Source organism: Notolabrus celidotus, chromosome 8 (genome assembly GCF_009762535.1).
Source record: "Notolabrus celidotus isolate fNotCel1 chromosome 8, fNotCel1.pri, whole genome shotgun sequence".
Classification (NCBI taxonomy): Eukaryota; Metazoa; Chordata; class Actinopteri; order Labriformes; family Labridae; genus Notolabrus; species Notolabrus celidotus.
The window spans coordinates 20,671,264-20,691,929 of NC_048279.1; the positions used below are offsets into that span (position 1 = coordinate 20,671,264).

General features: G+C 41.2%; 4 protein-coding genes across 4 annotated transcripts; all 4 read right to left on the reverse strand.

Annotated features, from left to right (window-relative positions):
* Positions 1-1,064: 1,064 nt before the first annotated feature.
* LOC117817614 (protocadherin beta-15-like) lies at positions 1,065-3,512 on the reverse strand. The gene has a single exon (XM_034690365.1). The coding sequence runs from the start codon at positions 3,510-3,512 to the stop codon at positions 1,065-1,067; it is 2,448 nt and encodes an 815-aa protein (XP_034546256.1).
* Positions 3,513-4,964: 1,452 nt separating this feature from the next.
* On the reverse strand, positions 4,965-7,519 carry LOC117818008 (protocadherin beta-15-like). The gene has a single exon (XM_034690863.1). The coding sequence runs from the start codon at positions 7,517-7,519 to the stop codon at positions 5,072-5,074; it is 2,448 nt and encodes an 815-aa protein (XP_034546754.1). The 3' UTR covers positions 4,965-5,071.
* A 2,277-nt stretch (positions 7,520-9,796) lies between these two features.
* On the reverse strand, positions 9,797-12,656 carry LOC117818013 (protocadherin beta-15-like). The gene has a single exon (XM_034690867.1). The coding sequence runs from the start codon at positions 12,638-12,640 to the stop codon at positions 10,220-10,222; it is 2,421 nt and encodes an 806-aa protein (XP_034546758.1). The 5' UTR covers positions 12,641-12,656; the 3' UTR covers positions 9,797-10,219.
* Positions 12,657-15,394: 2,738 nt separating this feature from the next.
* Positions 15,395-17,830, reverse strand: LOC117817618 (protocadherin beta-15-like). Its single transcript, XM_034690373.1, has one exon. The coding sequence runs from the start codon at positions 17,828-17,830 to the stop codon at positions 15,395-15,397; it is 2,436 nt and encodes an 811-aa protein (XP_034546264.1).
* Between the last annotated feature and the right edge of the window lie 2,836 nt (positions 17,831-20,666).

Below are 20,666 nucleotides of genomic sequence, written 5' to 3' on the forward strand. Positions count from 1 at the left end.
CAGCACCATGGACAGAGACGCACCTGACTTCACTGGGTTTTTCACAATAAGATATGTAAAAACAAATCATGCTGCTAGGATGAATGGTCTTAAAAAATCATTGTACAAGATCACGTTCTCACAGTTCATGCCTGTGTAGCGTGCATGTAGGATAGATGAGAGGGAAAAATGTTCTTAAACAAGCGCTAAAACTTTATCTAACTAGCCAGGTTCAGAAACTGATTTCACTTGGGGTTAAATAAAAGAGGGTACAGTACTTTGATCTGCGGTGTCAAGAGTGATACTTTAAAATATAAAATACAGAAAAACTGTAAACCGGGAAAAGTGAACACTTAACATGTTTGTATATGAAATGATCATCCTCAAAACTATAAACAAAAAAAAAAAAAAGCTGAAAACTAGTGAAGATATACACCAAAAGAGATTCTTTGAGACTCCACATTCAGTGATATGAAGCATGTCTTACCTCAGGAGCAACAACAGTTAGTAACCCATTAACCAAGCAACAGGGTAAAACTAATGAAAACATATTTGCTCCTACCACAAGTAACATGTAAAAAAGACACTCAGTGACACATTGACAGTGTAAGAGAGGATGGAGAATGACTGAAAAGAAATACTAATATCTAATATCACACACATAGGGCACAACCTCTGCATCAATGCTTAATGAAGCATGCCTTGTAAAACTTTTCAAAAGAGCAACTGTGGAAAAACAACTCCAAGCAAAATGTATTGCAATAATATGACAAAATCTAAAAAAGTGCTCATATATATGATAACTTTTTGACCATAACTAAATGATGCTTCTATATCCCATGCAAACACCAAGCTGTAGAGTAGAGAAAAACCATTGCAATTATTAAAATAGAATCTCAGGAAAAACTTAAGAGATCCCAAAACCTCACACCTAAATGAAATATATTGAAATACAAAAACTATTACTATATTGATGCAGCATGAAATAAAACTCCTAATCACGCTTGCAGTTATGGGGACAATACAAAACCCTGAGGTCTTGTTAATCCGTTAACCAATTTAAACTATGTTTGACTAAAGGTATGTCAACTGTCCAAAGACTGAGAAAAAGACAATAAACTGTGTTTGGCACATCTTCCTACCTCAGGAGAGTCATCACAGTCTCCAAACACTTCAGCAAAGTCTGATGGACTTTTCCTCAGAGTCTGGTCAGCAGGCAGTGTGTTGTCATTGTAAGATGACACAAACTTGAAGTCACTGGTTCGAGACCCTGTTGTCAGGTAGGCGTCATAATTGTAAGCGCTGCGTAAAGTTCCTGTGCCGTCAACATCTGCGTAATTAGGAGGGAGATACGCACTGGGAATGGCCACTGCTCCGTCAAACAACAGTCTGGGCTTTCTCCTGCGACAAAACCTCACACCCATGATGATGATGATGAAGGTCAGGAAAAACGTAGAAACACACACCAGCGCAATGATCAGATAAGAGGTCAGTTTGGAGTTCTTCTCATCATAAGAAATGTCCTTCAGTTCTGGCACCTCAGCCAAGTTATCAGAAATCAGCAAATACATGGAACAGGTGGCAGACAGAGAGGGCTGTCCGTTATCTTTCACTGACACAATAAGGTTCTGTTTCATGCTGTCAGATTCAGAAATGTCACGCTGGGTCCTGATCTCACCGCTGTGGACACCAATAGTGAAAAGTTCCGGATCAGTGGATTTCACTATATGATATGACAGCCAGGCGTTCTGTCCGGAGTCCGCGTCCACCGCTATCACTTTGGACACCAGAGAGCCTCCGTGTGCAGCTTTGGGGACCAGCTCGGTCATGAACGAGTTGCCCTCCGGCCCGGGGTACAGGATCTGAGGAGAGTTGTCATTCACATCCGATATGAACACACTCACGGTCACGTTGCTGCTGAGCGGAGGAGAGCCATTGTCTCTGGCCATCACGTGCACTTTGAAGCTCCTGAACTGTTCATAATCAAACGACCTCACAGCGTGGATCACCCCCATGTCTCCGTTCACAGACACATAGGACGACACCGGGGCACCGTTCACCTCACCGCCTAACAGAGAATAAATCACTGTACCGTTCTGTCTCCAATCGGGGTCTCGAGCACTAACGGAACATAACGTGGAGCCAGGTTTGTTATTCTCACTCACATATGCGCTGTACGACTGTTCCTCAAACACAGGTGGGTTGTCGTTGATGTCTGCTACAGATAACTGAACACTTTTAGAGGAAGACAGAGGTGGAGAGCCCTCGTCAGTGGCAGTGATTGTAATGTTGTAATCAGACACTAGTTCACGGTCCAGCTGTCCTGTGCTCACCAGAGAATAATAGTTTTTAATAGAAGGAACCAACTTAAATGGGACATTTTGCTGAATGGAGCATCGGACCTGTCTGTTACTCTCAGAGTCTCTATCCTGCACGTTGATGATGCCCAACTCTGTACCAGGTGACACGTTCTCAGGTATGGGGTTAGTCAGTGATTTTATATAAATCAAAGGGGCATTATCATTCACATCAGTTACATCAATTATCACTTTTGCTTCTGATGAGAGACCATAACCATCTTTGGCTTCTACAAACACTTCATATTTAGGTCCCTCTTCATAATCGATGCTACCTGCTACACTGATCACTCCAGTTTTCTCATCCAGTGAAAACAGCTTTCGTGACTTATCAGAGATTCGACTAAACTCATATGTGACCTCCCCGTTGACACCTTCGTCTGCGTCTGATGCACTCACAGTGATTACAGGTGTATTTATAGGTGAGTTTTCTGGTATCGTTGCTGTATACACGCTCTCAGTGAACACTGGGGCGTTATCATTAGCATCAAGTACAATGACGTGTATGACTACAGTCCCGGATCTCTGAGGAGAGCCTCCATCTACAGCTGTGAGCAATAATTTAGTTTCCTGCTGCTCCTCTCGGTCTAACTCTTTATCCAAAACTAACTCCCCGTATTTACTTCCAGCACTTGTGGTCTGAATATTGAACACAAAGTGTGGATTTTGTTCCAAAATGTAGCTCTGAACTGAGTTCTTGCCTATATCTGCATCGTGAGCTGCATTGATGCGATACTTAGCTCCTTTGTCAGCTGATTCTCTAATCTCTAGCTTTATAGCATCCTTCGGGAAAACTGGCGCATTGTCGTTCACATCCTGCACCTGCAGAGACAACCGGTGCAACTCCAACGGATTCTCCAGGAGCAAGTCGAATTTGAGAACACACGAAGGCTTTTCTCCACAATGCTCCTCTCGATCAATTCTTTCAGACACGAATAAATCTCCACTTTGAAGGTTAACCCCGCAGTATTGTTTGTCGCTCCCCTCCACGTCAACACGAGCTTTGCGAGCAGACAGTCTGCCCACCTCTAGGCCCAGATCCTTGGCGATATTTCCAATAACAGATCCGCGCTTCAGCTCCTCCTGCACAGAATAGCTCAGGTCTCCGTGAGCGTAATGCACCACGACAAAGAAAAATACAAAGCCGAAGCTCTGAAAAACGTCCCGTGTATCCATCATCCACAGAGGGTACTTCTTAAATAATACACACAGTAGTCTTTTCATTTAAATACGTTATTGTCCAATGGACTTTTCCTCCGAGTAGGCTATATGCCGTCTGCATTGAAGGTTACAAAGAACACAGGGTTGGTCAATGGTAGGATGGGTGGTGTGCAAAGCAGCCTGAACATCCGACTCCTACGCTGGTCTACAGTGACACCGTGAGTCCAAATCAAACATAGCAATTCATTTGAAAATCCACAATCCGATACAATGACTGTCACTATGTAAATACTCTGTTCAATAAGATATTCAACAGTTCGAGAGGGGAGTCTCGTGTGTCTTCAAATTCCTCCTTAACAAAAAGAGGCAGCTGCTCATATGACAGACTTTTTGCAGAACAACTAAAAGTCTCATGTTTGGAAAACCCTTAGAAAAACTAACAACACAAAATTTAAATATAAATAGATGAAATCATTCATGTTATAAATAACTTATACAAAAGGTGCTCACGTATATGATTCATTGTTAGCAGAATGGCTAAATGACATGTGTGTAGTTAAGATATATTAGAATTGCATGGTTGAGTTAAACCACTGGAATGGGATTTTCTCATAGCTCAGGAAAGACAAAGAAAAAATGAAATCAGAAATAGAAACAACTTCAACTAATATTCTGCAAGCTCAAATACACATGACCATGGTCAATTCAGGAACAAATGTAACAGCAGCCCATTAAAGTTTCCAGTAGCCATTAACTTTGACCTTTAACTCACAAAAGAGGGCACAATTATTTAAAAGTCTTCACTTTTGAAACCTTAGAGCACAACTATGTTATATCTGAAGAGTTCACATGGGGCATAAGAGGTCAAGTAGTATGTGGCATTTTTTCCTATACATCAGAAGAGTCATCACAGTGTCTAATACAACAGACAATCTTAACTACAACTCTAAGCCCATGAGAGCATGGGAACAAGTTGAAACTTCCCAGCAAAAGTTGTAGATTACTGAACCCAGGAAAGTAGCATCCAGTTAAATGTTTCAAGCCTTAACAGGGCAAACTGAACTGAATTGTGATGTCAGAGAGTTTGGTCGGAAAAAGTAAGCATTGTTTGAGAATATGTGAGAGACATAAAAACTGAGTATGAGCAGGAAAGTTTTTGATCCTTCCATGACTGCTACATGGAGTATCAGCACCATGGACAGCAACACAAAAAGGAAAAAAACAACAACTTTCAGATCTGAACAAGAGAGACCCTTTGCAGAGGAAATAAATACAAACATTATGTATATATTCTTCATATCATGCAGCAACCAAGCAATGGAGTAGACTACTAATCAGATTCACTCATATCTCAGGGAAAAAACAGAGAACCAGGAACCTTAAAGAACAGATAGCACAAACATTAAACATGTTGATAAGCACAAACTATTACTCATTTAAGAAGACAAAACAAAACAAGAGCCAAGTTTAAAGTTACGTGAAAATGTAGCCATCCTTAATAAATCAAAACACCGCCAGGGACTGGTGATTCCCTGAACAAGAGGAAACTTCAGGGTTTTTTTGTATGATACCATCTAGAACAGTCCACTTGACTGAGCAAAAGACACTAAACTGTATTTGGCATATGGTCCTACCTCAGGAGAGTCATCACAGTCTCCAAACACTTCAGCAAAGTCTGATGGACTTTTCCTCAGAGTCTGGTCAGCAAGCAGTGTGTTGTCATTGTAAGATGACACAAACTTAAAGTCACTGGTTCGAGACCCTGTTGTCAGGTAGGCGTCATAATTGTAAGCGCTGCGTAAAGTTCCTGTGCCGTCAACATCTGCGTAATTAGGAGGGAGATAAGCACTGGGGATGGCTACTGCTCCGTCGAACAAAAGTCTGGGCTTTCTCCTGCGACAAAACCTCACACCCAGGATGATGATGATGAAGGTCAGGAAAAACGTCGACACACACACCAGCGCGATGATTAGATAAGAGGTCAGTTTGGAGTTCTTCTCATCATAAGAAATGTCCTTCAGTTCTGGCACCTCAGCCAAGTTATCAGAAATCAGCAAATACATGGAACAGGTGGCAGACAGAGAGGGCTGTCCGTTATCTTTCACTGACACAATAAGGTTCTGTTTCATGCTGTCAGATTCAGAAATGTCCCGCTGGGTCCTGATCTCTCCGCTGTGGACACCAATAGTGAAAAGTCCCGGATCAGTGGATTTCACTATATGATATGACAGCCAGGCGTTCTGTCCGGAGTCTGCGTCCACCGCTATCACTTTGGACACCAGAGAGCCTCCGTGTGCAGCTTTGGGGACCAGCTCGGTCATGAACGAGTTGCCCTCCGGCCCGGGGTACAGGATCTGAGGGGAGTTGTCATTCACATCCGATATGAACACACTCACGGTCACGTTGCTGCTGAGAGGAGGAGAGCCATTGTCTCTGGCCATCACGTGCACTTTGAAGCTCCTGAACTGTTCATAATCAAACGACCTCACAGCGTGGATCACCCCCGTGTCTCCATTCACTGACACATACGAGGACACCGGGGCTCCGTTCACCTCACCGCCTAACAGAGAATAAATCACTGTACCGTTCTGTCTCCAGTCGGGGTCTCGAGCACTAACGGAACATAAAGTGGAGCCAGGTTTGTTATTCTCACTCACATATGCGCTGTACGACTGTTCCTCAAACACAGGTGGGTTGTCGTTGATGTCTGCTACAGATAACTGAACACTTTTAGAGGAGGACAGAGGTGGAGAACCCTCGTCAGTGGCAGCGATTGTGATGTTGTAATCAGACACTAGTTCACGGTCCAGCTGTCCTGTGCTCACCAGAGAATAATAGTTTTTAATAGAAGGAACCAACTTAAAAGGGACATTTTGCTGAATGGAGCAGCGGACCTGTCTGTTACTCTCAGAGTCTCTGTCCTGTACGTTGATGATGCCCACCTCTGTACCAGGTGACACATTCTCAGGTATGGGATTGGTCAGTGATTTTAGGTATATCACTGGGGCGTTATCATTTATGTCTAAAACATCAATTATTAGAGTGGCGTGTGACGCCAACCCTAGTCCATCTTTTGCGCTGATCTGCAATTCATAGGATGACTCTTTTTCATAATCAATAGATCCAGCCACTATGATCTCTCCTGTTTTAGAGTCCAGAGAGAAAATGTGGTTATCATCTGAGACATGGTCAAATCCATAGGTTATTTCACCGTTTAGGCCGTCGTCTGCATCGGTTGCACTCACTTTGATCACCAATGTATCCAGAGGAGAGTTTTCAGGCAGACTGGCCTTATATACGGTCTGACTGAACACTGGTACATTATCATTAGCATCCAGCACAGCGACGTGTATGATAACAGTGCCTGATCTTCGAGGAGAGCCTCCATCAAATGCAGTCAGCAATAACAGGAGCTCTTGTTTGTCCTCTCTGTCTAATTCTTTGTCCAACACCAATTCACCATATTTCCGTCCACCTCCTTTCGTGTTTACATTTAATTTAAAATGATCATTCTGCTGAAGAGAATAGCCCTGCACAGCATTTTCCCCGATGTCTCCATCGTGTGGCTCATCTAAGAGAAAACGCGCACCCTTGTCTGCCGATTCATGAATATCAAATTTCTGTGATTCCTCTTTAAATTGGGGTGAATTGTCGTTGATATCTTGAACGCGGATATTAATACGGTGTACCTCTAAAGGATTCTCCAGGACGAGTTCCTGTTTCAGAACACATGATGCTCTTTTAGCACAAAGACCTTCTCTGTCGATCCTTTCCTGCACGATCAGTTCTCCGGTGTTGAGATTCACACCGCAGTACGTCACACTGTTATCCTCGGTATCAATGCGGGCCTTGCGAGCAGACAGTCTTCCCGATTCAAGTCCCAGATCCTTCGCGATATTTCCAATTACAGATCCACGTTTCATCTCCTCTGGAATCGAGTAGCTCACGTCTCCAAAGACGGGGTGGAGGGCGAGAAAAACAACAGCCAGGCCGGAATGCAGAGTGAATCTGACAAATCCCATTTTTAAGGCGAGAACGATCACCTACAAATAAAATATTCTCACTACAAATCAAAGGATATCAACCGTGGACTTGTTATGTCTATTGGAAATCAGTTGCATCGCAGTCCATCACGGAGTGGTGCGTTACAAAAGCAGAGTCAGGCTTTACTATCGTTGAGACAGAAGGGTGGAGAAAGAACGTGCCCTCTCGTTTGCCAGTACACACTGACACCATGAGTATTTGTCAGGTATAACAGGGACATGGATATTTTTTGTGCAAACTAAAAAAATAAACTAATTGACTCAGAAAAAACGTGACATTGTTCTAACTGATTCTCAAGAAGCACCTTCATGTGACTATTAGACGTCGTAAAACACAGGCCATCACAAAGTAATATGCTTACACTGAATGCACTGCATTCTCATACTGGTTAGATTCCATCAACTCAGTACAGACATCTCTCCTCTTACAAGGTTCATGGCATGCTTGAAGGTAATGTCCGCAGAGGAACACAAGTTTTTTTCAATATGCCAGACTGTGAGAGATGCTTTAGTTTAATAATCACTTTTGAATATGATGGAGCATGTTTATTTCTGTTCAGCTTTGTGACCAAATGCATCCACTTTGTGCCAGTGTCAACAGGGATTATTAATTTAACCTTTAAGGCATATTCATCAAACACGTCAATTCAAAAACAATACAAGCTGGCACTATTAGTTATGTACTCTAAAACAAAGGCTCCATTTGTATCTTATCATCCTTCAAAAATATGTCCATCATAAGCAATATACAAAGATAGAATTCTGATAACTATCAATAAGGTGGCTGAACTTACAATGACAGAAGATTACTAACTCATGTCATACTAATTCAGAAACAAGCAAAATTGAAACTGAACTGTTTGTGAGAAATATGTACTGTAACTGATTCAGTGAGATCATGTTGGAAATAGGGTGAGTGGGGGTGACGGAATAAACAGTAGCAACCTATCTCTACAAGGCATCAGAAACACAAGATAGTTCAGTATCAATGAAAAATTGAGTGCATCATAATTAAGTTTTCTTATTGCTCAAGGTAGGTAAGAAAGTATTACTATGAGGAATTTGGCAAAAGGAATTAATGCAGAAAAACACTTAAGTAAACTTCCTTCAAAAAATGTAAAAAATCAAAGTTCAGCACCAAGGACAGCGACTCACTCACTGTATTTTAAATGGCAAAGCAAATGTTGAAAAAGTGGTTAAAAACCAATGAGGTCAAAATGATCTAAAACAAGGTAAAGTCAAGGACTGTGTAAATGTAATTAAAAAGAGCAAAAAGGAGTACAGAGACATGATGAACCAAGAAAATTGAGATTTAAGGTTGAAAAAGACAAGTACATAACGATTCAAGAGGTTGATGAAGAGAAAAAAAGATTTAAAAAACACATTGTTTCTAAAGCAATACTAACTGAGGTCTCATGAGATGCTCTTCACAGCACAGCTTAATGCCACGTGCTGGGTAGATCCTTATAAATGTTAAGCCATTAAGTAATAGAAACAAATTGTTGAGTTTTAAAAGATACTGAAAAGGAACGCTCACATGACAAATGTTTGTCAGCACAGCAAGATGATGTGTGAATGATAAACAGGTAAAAAACAATCCACAGAGTAGACCAAAGCTGCTGAAGTAAGATTAAGTCTAAAACACAAGATCAAGATGGAGAAAAGTAGCCTGCCAACCAAAGGAAGACTACTATTTCAAAAACTCAACATTATAACAGGCATCTCAGAGCTGAGACAGAACACCACTCTACTGAAGCTCAAAGACCCTTTAATGAACCAACCAAGAAGACACAACGTTTTTTAAAACTTTTGACATTGGAAACTTAAAGGACACATATCTTACATCATCAAATACTGATCAGAGTACCGACCAAGGAGAGACCAAACTGTATATTTTCCAAGACTGCTGGACTCTTACTCAGAGTCTGCCCGGTGTTATATTGGAGGACAAATACCAGGGACAGAGACATACAAACACAGGTTTCAGAATTGAGAAGAAATAATAAAAAAATAGCAAGCTACAGAGAGATAAATGCAAGATGGACCAGTGAAATTCTACACATAATATATGGCGTTAAGAGTACAAATTAAAATGATATACAAATATGAAGCCTTAGTATCATTAGGTTGAGGTAAATATAGAAATTGCAGAACAATTAAAGAGCAGCGAGAGTGGAGATGGATTAGAGAAACACTGTACCAATGACTGACAATGAAATACTAAATATAAGTGATCAAGCACAAGTGAATGTATGAATCAGGGCTTAAAGCTTCATGACTTGTAAACCTAACAAAAAGGCAGCAGAGAAAAATGACTCCATACAAAGTTTTTGAACATTTTGAGCATAACTAAATAATACTTATGTATCCCATACAAATACCAAGCCAGAGAGTAGAGGAAAATCAATGAAATCAGACCACCTCCCAGCTCATGAAAAACACCAGAAAACATAAAACCTCACACAAACATGTATATTCCAATAGTTATAATGCTCAAATCATCCTTAGTTTGATGCAGCATTAGAAAAACACTGACTCCTCCAAGCCTGAAGGCAAGGGACATTTCAACAGTCCTGAAACAAACTAAAGAAGCCCAAGGTCATACAATCACTTCATTGTATAAAATACACTTTTCTTTGAACATTACATTTCCTTTCCACCAGACTGAGTAAAAGACATTTAACTGTATTTGGCATATGGTCCTACCTCAGGAGAGTCATCACAGTCTCCAAACACTTCAGCAAAGTCTGATGGACTTTTCCTCAGAGTCTGGTCAGCAGGCAGTGTGTTGTCATTGTAAGATGACACAAACTTAAAGTCACTGGTTCGAGACCCTGTTGTCAGGTAGGCGTCATAATTGTAAGCGCTGCGTAAAGTTCCTGTGCCGTCGACATCTGCGTAATTAGGAGGGAGATAAGCACTGGGGATGGCTACTGCTCCGTCAAACAACAGTCTGGGCTTTCTCCTGCGACAAAACCTCACACCCAGGATGATGATGATGAAGGTCAGGAAAAAAGTCGACACACACACCAGCGCGATGATCAGATAAGAGGTCAGTTTGGAGTTCTTCTCATCATAAGAAATGTCCTTCAGTTCTGGCACCTCAGCCAAGTTATCAGAAATCAGTAAATACATGGAACAGGTGGCAGACAGAGAGGGCTGTCCGTTATCTTTCACTGACACAATAAGGTTCTGTTTCATGCTGTCAGATTCAGAAATGTCCCGCTGCGTCCTGATCTCTCCGCTGTGGACACCAATAGTGAAAAGTCCCGGATCAGTGGATTTTACTATGTGATACGACAGCCAGGCGTTCTGTCCGGAGTCCGCGTCCACCGCTATCACTTTGGACACCAGAGAGCCTCCGTGTGCAGCTTTGGGGACCAGCTCGGTCATGAACGAGTTGCCCTCCGGCCCGGGGTACAGGATCTGAGGAGAGTTGTCATTCACATCCGATATGAACACACTCACGGTCACGTTGCTGCTGAGCGGAGGAGAGCCGTTGTCTCTGGCCATCACGTGCACTTTGAAGCTCCTGAACTGTTCATAGTCAAACGACCTCACAGCGTGGATCACCCCCGTGTCTCCGTTCACAGACACATAGGAAGACACCGGGGCTCCGTTCACCTCACCGCCTAACAGAGAATAAATCACTGTACCGTTCTGTCTCCAGTCGGGGTCTCGAGCACTAACGGAACATAAAGTGGAGCCAGGTTTGTTATTCTCACTCACATATGCACTGTACGACTGTTCCTCAAACACAGGTGGGTTGTCGTTGATGTCTGCTACAGATAACTGAACACTTTTAGAGGAGGACAGAGGTGGAGAGCCCTCGTCAGTGGCACTGATTGTAATGTTGTAATCAGACACTAGTTCACGGTCCAGCTGTCCTGTGCTCACCAGAGAATAATAGTTTTTAATAGAAGGAACCAACTTAAAAGGGACATTTTGCTGAATGGAGCAGCGGACCTGTCTGTTACTCTCAGAGTCTCTATCCTGCACGTTGATGATGCCCACCTCTGTACCAGGTGACACGTTCTCAGGTATGGGGTTAGACAGTGATTTTATATAAATCAGAGGGGCATTATCATTCACGTCAGTTATATCAATTATAACTTTTGCTTCTGATGAGAGACCATAACCATCTTTGGCCGCAACAAGCACTTCATATTTAGGTCCCTCTTCATAATCGATGCTACCTGCTACAATGATCACTCCAGTTTTCTCATCCAGTGAAAAGAGCTTTCGTGACTTATCAGAGATTCGACTAAACTCATATGTTACCTCCCCGTTGACACCTTCGTCTGCGTCTGATGCACTCACAGTGATTACAGGTGTATTTATAGGCGAGTTTTCTGGTATCGTTGCTGTATACACGCTCTCAGTGAACACTGGGGCATTATCATTAGCATCAAGTACAATGACGTGTATGACTACAGTCCCGGATCTCTGAGGAGAGCCTCCATCTACAGCTGTTAGTAATAATCTCATTTCCTGCTGCTCCTCTCGGTCTAACTCCTTATCCAAAACTAACTCGCCGTATTTACTTCCAGCACTTGTGGTCTGAACAATGAACACAAAGTGTGGATTTTGTTCCAAAATGTAGCTCTGAACTGAATTCTTGCCTACATCTGCATCGTGCGCTTCATTTATGCGATACTTAGCTCCTTTGACAGCTGATTCTCTAATCTCTAGCTTTATAACATCCTTCGGGAAAACTGGCGCATTGTCGTTCACATCCTGCACCTGCAGAGACAACCGGTGCAACTCCAACGGATTCTCCAGGAGCAAGTCGAATTTCAGAACACACGAAGGCTTTTCTCCACAATGCTCCTCTCGATCAATTCTTTCAGACACGAATAAATCTCCACTTTGAAGGTTAACCCCGCAGTATTGTTTGTCGTTTCCCTCCACGTCAACACGAGCTTTGCGAGCAGACAGTCTGCCCACCTCTAGGCCCAGATCCTTGGCGATATTTCCAATAACAGATCCGCGCTTCAGCTCCTCCTGCACAGAATAGCTCAGGTCTCCGTGAGCGTAATGTACCACGACAAAGAAAAAGACAAAGCCGAATATCCAAAAAACGTCCCGTTCATCCATCATCCTCAGAGAGTGCTCCTTAAATAATACACACTTAGTCTTTACATTAAAATGCGTTATTGTTCAATAGATGTGTCCTCCGAGTATATGCCGTCTGCAAGGAAGGCTACAAAGAACACAGGGTTGGTCAATGGTAGAAGGGTGGTGTGCAAAGCAGACTGAACATCTGACTTCTACGCTGGTCTACAGTGACACCGTGAGTCCAAATCAAACATGGCAATTTATTTGAAAACCCACAATCGGATACAATGACGGTTACTGTGTAAATACTCTGTTCAATAAGATATTCCACAACTAAAGAGGGAAGTATCGTGTGTCTTTCTATTCTTCATGAACAAAAAGATGCAGCTGCTTTCTATTCCATAAATGAACATAAAGATATGAACAAATTATACTTTTTCAAATTGAAAAAAGTAAGACAGAAAATGTTAATGCTTAAAAATATCCAAAGACAGGTTATGTCTGTTACAAGTTAAATACTCTGAGATCAGTCTTCAACAATGTTCATTTTGTAATTAAATACCATTTCAACAAGGTCCCGGATAAGTCTGTCTCTCTCTGTTTGTCTCTCTCTGTTTGTCTCACTCTCTGAGAAGATGCTGCATAAAGGAGAAGCAGTTTCAACAAAGGTTGGTGATGGACTTCCAGAAGAACTTTCATCAAATGCAACTGCATTACCTCTCCAAAATTACAGAATCTTCATAAAGCTGTTCTTCAGATTGTCCTAATGTAGTTAATGTAATTTTTAAAAAGAAAATAAAGTTGTCTACCAGGGGTGTTAGTATATGACCTGTAAAACATATTTATATGGACATTTAAAAGGATTGCAGCCAAGTGAAAGAAAATGTATGCTAAATGCATCAAAGAGGTATTCAATCTAAGCACGAAATAGCACACAAATGAACTCCTATCTTAACTGATAGTGTTTTTCACACAAAGGCATCCACTGTAAACGTATAACCTGAGTGAAAACTGGATACACTATGCTTCAATTAAGGAAAGGCACAACTTAAACATGGGTCATCTGATGTACACTATTCAACAAATATATCAACAAGACAAATGTTATGTTGTACTAAAATATACATCCAGAGAACCACAGGGAGATTCAGCACCAAGGACAGAGGCACAAAAATAAATTAGCTCTACTTAAGAAACAAAGGTTCACACAATCAATTTAAATAAAACACTAAATAGAGAAAAATATGTGGTCAATTGTTGTTATATTAGTTTATCCAGAAATCAACAGTTATGTTGAACCAAAAATGATATATCTCTATTGAAGTTTGTAGCAAAGAATGCAAAAGAAGAAAACGATATGGAAGAGGGAAAAAAGAAAGAGACAATAAATGCAAATGCTCTCTACATTTAACAGAACTATTAAAAGGTGCTCATATAGGAAAAACTTTTTGAAGCACAGCTAAAAGTCTCCTGCTTCGAAAGCCCTTATAAAAACTAAGAACACAAAATCATACAAACAGATGGACATATTTCATACGAAAGGTGCTCATGTATACGATTCAGTGTTAGCAGTATGGCTAAATGACATGTGCATAATAAGATATAATAGAATTGCATGGTTAAGTTAAGCCAATGGAATTAGATTTTCTAATAGCTCATAAAAGAGAAAGTGAAAAGGAAATCAGAAAACGGAACAACTTCAATTAATATTCTGCAAGCTCAAATACACATGACCATGGTCATCTCAGGAACAATTGAAACACTATCACATTTAAGTTTGCAGTAGCTACCAACTTTGACCTTGAATTCTCAAAATACAGCACAGCTCTTTAAAGTCTTCACAATTGTTACCTAAGAGAACACATGAGTTTTATCTGAAGATTTCACTGGGTCAAAAGAGGTCAAGTAGTTTGTGGCACGTGTTCCTACAACAGAAGAGTTATCACAGTGTCTAATACAATCATTAATCTTAGCTACACCTTTAAGCCCCTGAGAGCATGGGAGCAAGTTGAAACTTTCCAGCAAAAGTTGAAGATTACTGAATCCAGGAAAGTTACATTCATTTAAATGTTTTTCAAGCCTTAACAGGGCACACTTAACTGAATTGTGATGTCAGGAAACATGGGGGGAAGTAAGCCAATTTTGAAAATGTGTGAGATATAGAAATTGTTTATAATTAAAAAAGTTATTTTCCTATCCATGACTGTGAAACAGAGTATCAGCACCAAGGGCAGTGACAAAAAAACGGAAAAAGAAACAACGTTTCAGATCTGAGTAAAGGACAATATGTGCGAAGGAAAGACATACAAAGATGAACTGGGAAACATTTACACACCAAAAGTCTGAGACCACAGCAGTCAAGTCCTTTCAGTCCAACTCTGTCTACTATGCTAAAGAGTGACTATCTGCATCGAAGCTTTATGCAGCACACCTTGAAAACACCTTAAAAATGCAACCCTGAACTATAACTTCATATTAAACTCTGAAAGTGGAGAAAATTTTAGTTTAGATTCTTTATAGCATGAAACAACCCAGATACAAAGGAGACCACTAATGAGAATCCCAGCTAACTCAGGACAAATACCAAAGAGCACGATACTTGAAAAAAACAACTAGCAACAATAATTAACATGTTAAAATGCACAAATTGCTACTTGTTTAAGGCTGAAAAAGACAACACAAGAGCAAAGCTGAAAGTCCAGTAAAGACGTAGCCATTTTTTAAATAAATGAAAACAACACCAAGGACTGGTAAATCACTGAGCAAGTGTTAACTTAAGATTTTGTAGGACATCATCTATACCTGTTCACATGACTGAGCAAAATACGCTAAACATGTTCCTACCTCAGGAGAGTCATCACAGTCTCCAAACACTTCAGCAAAGTCTGATGGACTTTTCCTCAGCGTCTGGTCAGCAGGCAGTGTGTTGTCATTGTAAGATGACACAAACTTAAAGTCACTGGTTCGAGACCCTGTTGTCAGGTAGGCGTCATAATTGTAAGCGCTGCGTAAAGTTCCTGTGCCGTCGACATCTGCGTAATTAGGAGGGAGATAAGCACTGGGGATGGCTACTGCTCCGTCAAACAACAGTCTGGGCTTTCTCCTGCGACAAAACCTCACACCCAGGATGATGATGATGAAGGTCAGGAAAAACGTAGACACACACACCAGCGCGATGATCAGATAAGAGGTCAGTTTGGAGTTCTTCTCATCATAAGAAATGTCCTTCAGTTCTGGCACCTCAGCCAAGTTATCAGAAATCAGTAAATACACGGAACAGGTGGCAGACAGAGAGGGCTGTCCGTTATCTTTCACTGACACAATAAGGTTCTGTTTCATGCTGTCAGATTCAGAAATGTCCCGCTGCGTCCTGATCTCTCCGCTGTGGACACCGATAGTGAAAAGTCCCGGATCAGTGGATTTTACTATGTGATACGACAGCCAGGCGTTCTGTCCGGAGTCCGCGTCCACCGCTATCACTTTGGACACCAGAGAGCCTCCGTGTGCAGCTTTGGGGACCAGCTCGGTCATGAACGAGTTGCCCTCCGGCCCGGGGTACAGGATCTGAGGAGGGTTGTCATTCACATCCGATATGAACACACTCACGGTCACGTTGCTGCTGAGCGGAGGAGAGCCATTGTCTCTGGCCATCACGTGCACTTTGAAGCTCCTGAACTGTTCATAGTCAAACGACCTCACAGCGTGGATCACCCCCGTGTCTCCGTTCACAGACACATAGGAGGACACCGGGGCTCCGTTCACCTCACCGCCTAACAGAGAATAAATCACTGTACCGTTCTGTCTCCAGTCAGGGTCTCGAGCACTAACGGAACATAAAGTGGAGCCAGGTTTGTTATTCTCACTCACATATGCGCTGTACGACTGTTCCTCAAACACAGGTGGGTTGTCGTTTATGTCTGCTACAGATAACTGAACACCTTTAGAGGAGGACAGAGGTGGAGAGCCCTCGTCAGTGGCACTGATCGTAATGTTGTAATCAGACACTAGTTCACGGTCCAGCTGTCCTGTGCTCACCAGAGAATAATAGTTTTTAATAGAAGGAACCAACTTAAAAGGGACATTTTGCTGAATGGAGCAGCGGACCTGTCTGTTACTCTCAGAGTCTCTGTCCTGCACGTTAATGATGCCCACCTCTGTACCAGGTGTCACGTTCTCAGGTATGGGATTGGTCAGTGATTTCAAGTATATCACTGGGGCGTTGTCGTTGATGTCTAAAACATCAATTATTACAGTGGCATATGATGCCAATCCTAGTCCATCTTTTGCGCTGATCTGCATTTCATATGATGACTCTTTTTCATAATCAATAGATCCAGCCACTCTGATCTCTCCGGTTTTAGAGTTCAGAGAGAAAATCTGATTTTCATCTGAAACATGGTCAAATACATAAGTTATTTCTCCATTCAAACCGTCGTCTGCATCAGTTGCACTCACTGTGATCACCAATGTATCTAGAGGAGAGTTTTCAGGCAGACTGGCCTTATATACGGTCTGACTGAACACTGGTACATTATCATTAGCATCAAGCACAGAGACGTGTATGATTACAGTCCCTGATCTTCGAGGAGAGCCTCCATCAAATGCAGTAAGCAATAACAGGAGCTCTTGTTTGTCCTCCCTGTCTAATTCTTTGTTTAACACTAATTCACCATATTTTCGCCCAGCCCCTTTCGTGTTTACATTTAATTTAAAATGATCATTCTGCTGAAGAGAATAGCCCTGCACAGCATTTTCTCCAATGTCTGCATCGTGTGCCTCATCCAAGGGAAAGCGCGCACCCTTGTCTGCCGATTCATGAATATCAAATTTCTGTGATTCCTCTTTAAATTGAGGTGAATTGTCGTTGATATCTTGAACGCGGATATTAATACGGTGTACCTCTAAAGGGTTTTCCAGGACGAGTTCCTGTTTCAGAACACATGATGCTCTTTTAGCACAAAGACCTTCTCTGTCGATCCTTTCCTGCACGATCAGTTCTCCGGTGTTGAGATTCACACCGCAGTACGTCACACTGTTATCCTCGGTATCAATGCGGGCCTTGCGAGCAGACAGTCTTCCCGATTCAAGTCCCAGATCCTTCGCGATATTTCCAATCACAGATCCACGTTTCATCTCCTCTGGAATCGAGTAGCTCACGTCTCCAAAGGCGGGGTGGAGGGCGAGGAAAATAAAAGCCAGGCCGTAATGCAGAGTGAATCTGCTGTATTCCATCGTTACTGCCAGAAAAATCATCCACATACAAAGCTGAACCAGGGGTCAAAATATAACAAGAACGATCCTTTCCAGCGATCAAGAAAAAAAAAGAATCCTAAACACCCGTACATCCATGAAGCGGTTTTTCTCAACTGTAGTACAAAAGCAGAGCCAGGCTTTACTATCGTTGAGGCAGAAGGGAGGAGAATGTCCGTGCCCTCTCGTTTGCTAGTACACACTGACACCATGAGTATTTGTCAGGTATAACAGGGACATGGAAAGTTGCGTTTCTATGCATATCATAACAATATTCCGTGCTCATTATTTACCAGAAATAAACACGGAATTGCTCCTACTGTGTCCAAAAAGCACCATCATTTGCCTGCTTCTGATTTCCAAAAAGCGTGTTGGACGTTTTCAAAAACCGGCTCTCAAAAATGTATGTTCTCACATTGAATCCACTGGAGACTGTGAATATTCTGTCAACTTGTGGGGAGAGATCAAACCTCTAACAAAGGTTAGTATGCTTTGATGTAACGTGAGAAGACGAAAATATTGTTTCTTTTTTAACTACTTCAACTTTAGGAACAGAGAACATGTTTCAAGATTTACTTTCAGATATAATCCAGTAAGTTTGCTACTGTTCAATTATACTTTTTGACCAAATACGCCCTCTCCATGTGAGGGACAGCACAGTTTATTAATTCAACTACTGAGGCAGAGGAGAAACTAACCATCAAGACACTAGAGCACCAACCAACTCTGACAACATGAAACCATGAACAACTGAGACGTTTAAAAAATTATTAAACATATTAAGACCACAATTTAGAAAAAAAAAAGGGGGTGGCGGGTATACGAAAAAAGATAAGTAATTTATCCTTATAAGGAATCAAAGTTTTAAAGGTGCCCACCACCAAGGTACGACATTTTTGTGAAAGCTAATGAGCATAGTGAGTAACAGATGCAAAACAGACAAAGGTAAACTGCCACTAAGATACATCACAACATCAAAAGGACACCAAGGACAGCGAAACTCACTGGACATTAAAAAGAGAAAGCATTTGCCCAGGGAGAAAATGGGGTTGACACTATGATGAACATGACTAGGAGTGGACCATATTAATACACCAGACAAAAGTATCGAGAGCGTTCATGACAGTTTGTTGTCTTTATGTTTCTTGCAGATGGGTTCCAGGGGATAAAAAGTTAACGTGCTGTGAAAAGGTAGTTCTATTTGGTTTGCATCACTGAGCAAATCTTGAATAGAAAACGGAACAAACAAAAGGGCTGCTATGTTTGAATGTAAAGGTTTAAAGTATAAACAGATTACCAAAAATGGAAAGAGGTAAAGCTGAAAAAAAGTTCTTCAGAAACCACCTTCAATTCAGACAGAAAAGAATATTAATTGAATATACGTTTAATTGTTGCCAAAAAAACGACACAGAAGTCCTGATGAGAAAATCTGAATAACCACAAGAAACGCTTCTTTAGGATGTGAACAAAAGGTTTACTGTTACGGAATAGATTCCTGAATTACTACAGTCCCCACAGGCATAAGTAAAGTCTGTTGAAATAACCCTTAGTCTGTTCAGCAGACAGTGTGTCGTCATTAAACGATGACACACACTTAAAGTCACTGGTTTAAGACCTTGTTGTCAGGTAGGCATCAAAACTGTAAGCCCAAGAGTGCCCAAGACACAAAAGCACACACACCACTGCAGAGAAAACAGATAAATACAAAGACAAACAGGGAAAACTGCATGTACTAAAGGGTTGTCTTGTTATTAATGGTAAAACTGACCCCAAATCAAAAGCAAAGGAAAGACAAAACATTAGGGAGGGAAGAGTAAGAATAAAATAACATGAAGATACACAAAATACTTAGTGATTCCAGAGAAAGACATAACACAAGCTTATGTATTTTTATGAGCATACCGCATCAAGTGAGGACATTGAGATGTGCTGTATGGGTGACACCATTGTATTATTTCTGCAGATAATAAAAGTGACAATCTTAAATAGCACAAAGTTCTTACTTATTAAACAGACAAAACAAAGAGACTGCTGCTTTGTGTTCTAGAAAACTGCATCCACAGGGCAAAGGAGAGGTTCAGCACCAAGGACAGAGACCAAAAATAAATGATTAAGCTGCACACAAGAAACAACAGCATGCTAAATAACTACAAAGGCAAAGACTGATTTCAAAATTGAAACCGACGAAAGCGTGAAAGCATGGGCTCCCTACAAGTTAGGGGTTAGGAAACCTGAGGACATAACAGTTGGGGAGCAGTGAAGAAGTAACAGGACAAGATATTTAAAAAATCTCTTCAAGTTTCAACGGAAATGCAAAACTTTGCTCACATATATGAGACAATCACTGCATCAAAGATGAATGTCTTATGACTGGAAAACATGTACAACGACAACTGATAATAAATTATTTGTGTGTATATATGTTGTATATCCTTTAGATTTCATAGCAATTCTAAAAAGTTATCATACAGTTGATACTGCTTGCATCATGGCTAAATGATATATTCTAATTTAAAGTACATACAAACCAAGCTACTGAAGGAGAAACCACTGGAATGAGAATGCATCCAAACTCAGGAAACCGAATTAAATAACATGAAATCTCAAGGACAGCTACCATCATTATTTCATGTTCAGGTGCAGTCTCTCATACTGAAAACAAAGAACTTTAACTGGACAACACATTGGAAATTCAAATCCAAGGAAGATTACACTTTCTCTGAGGGCAGGAAACTACACAACAAGTTCTTGCAATTCCTAGAGTTAACTCTAGTTTGCAATTGGATTTTTCTCTACCTGTCAATGAACCAGACACAAT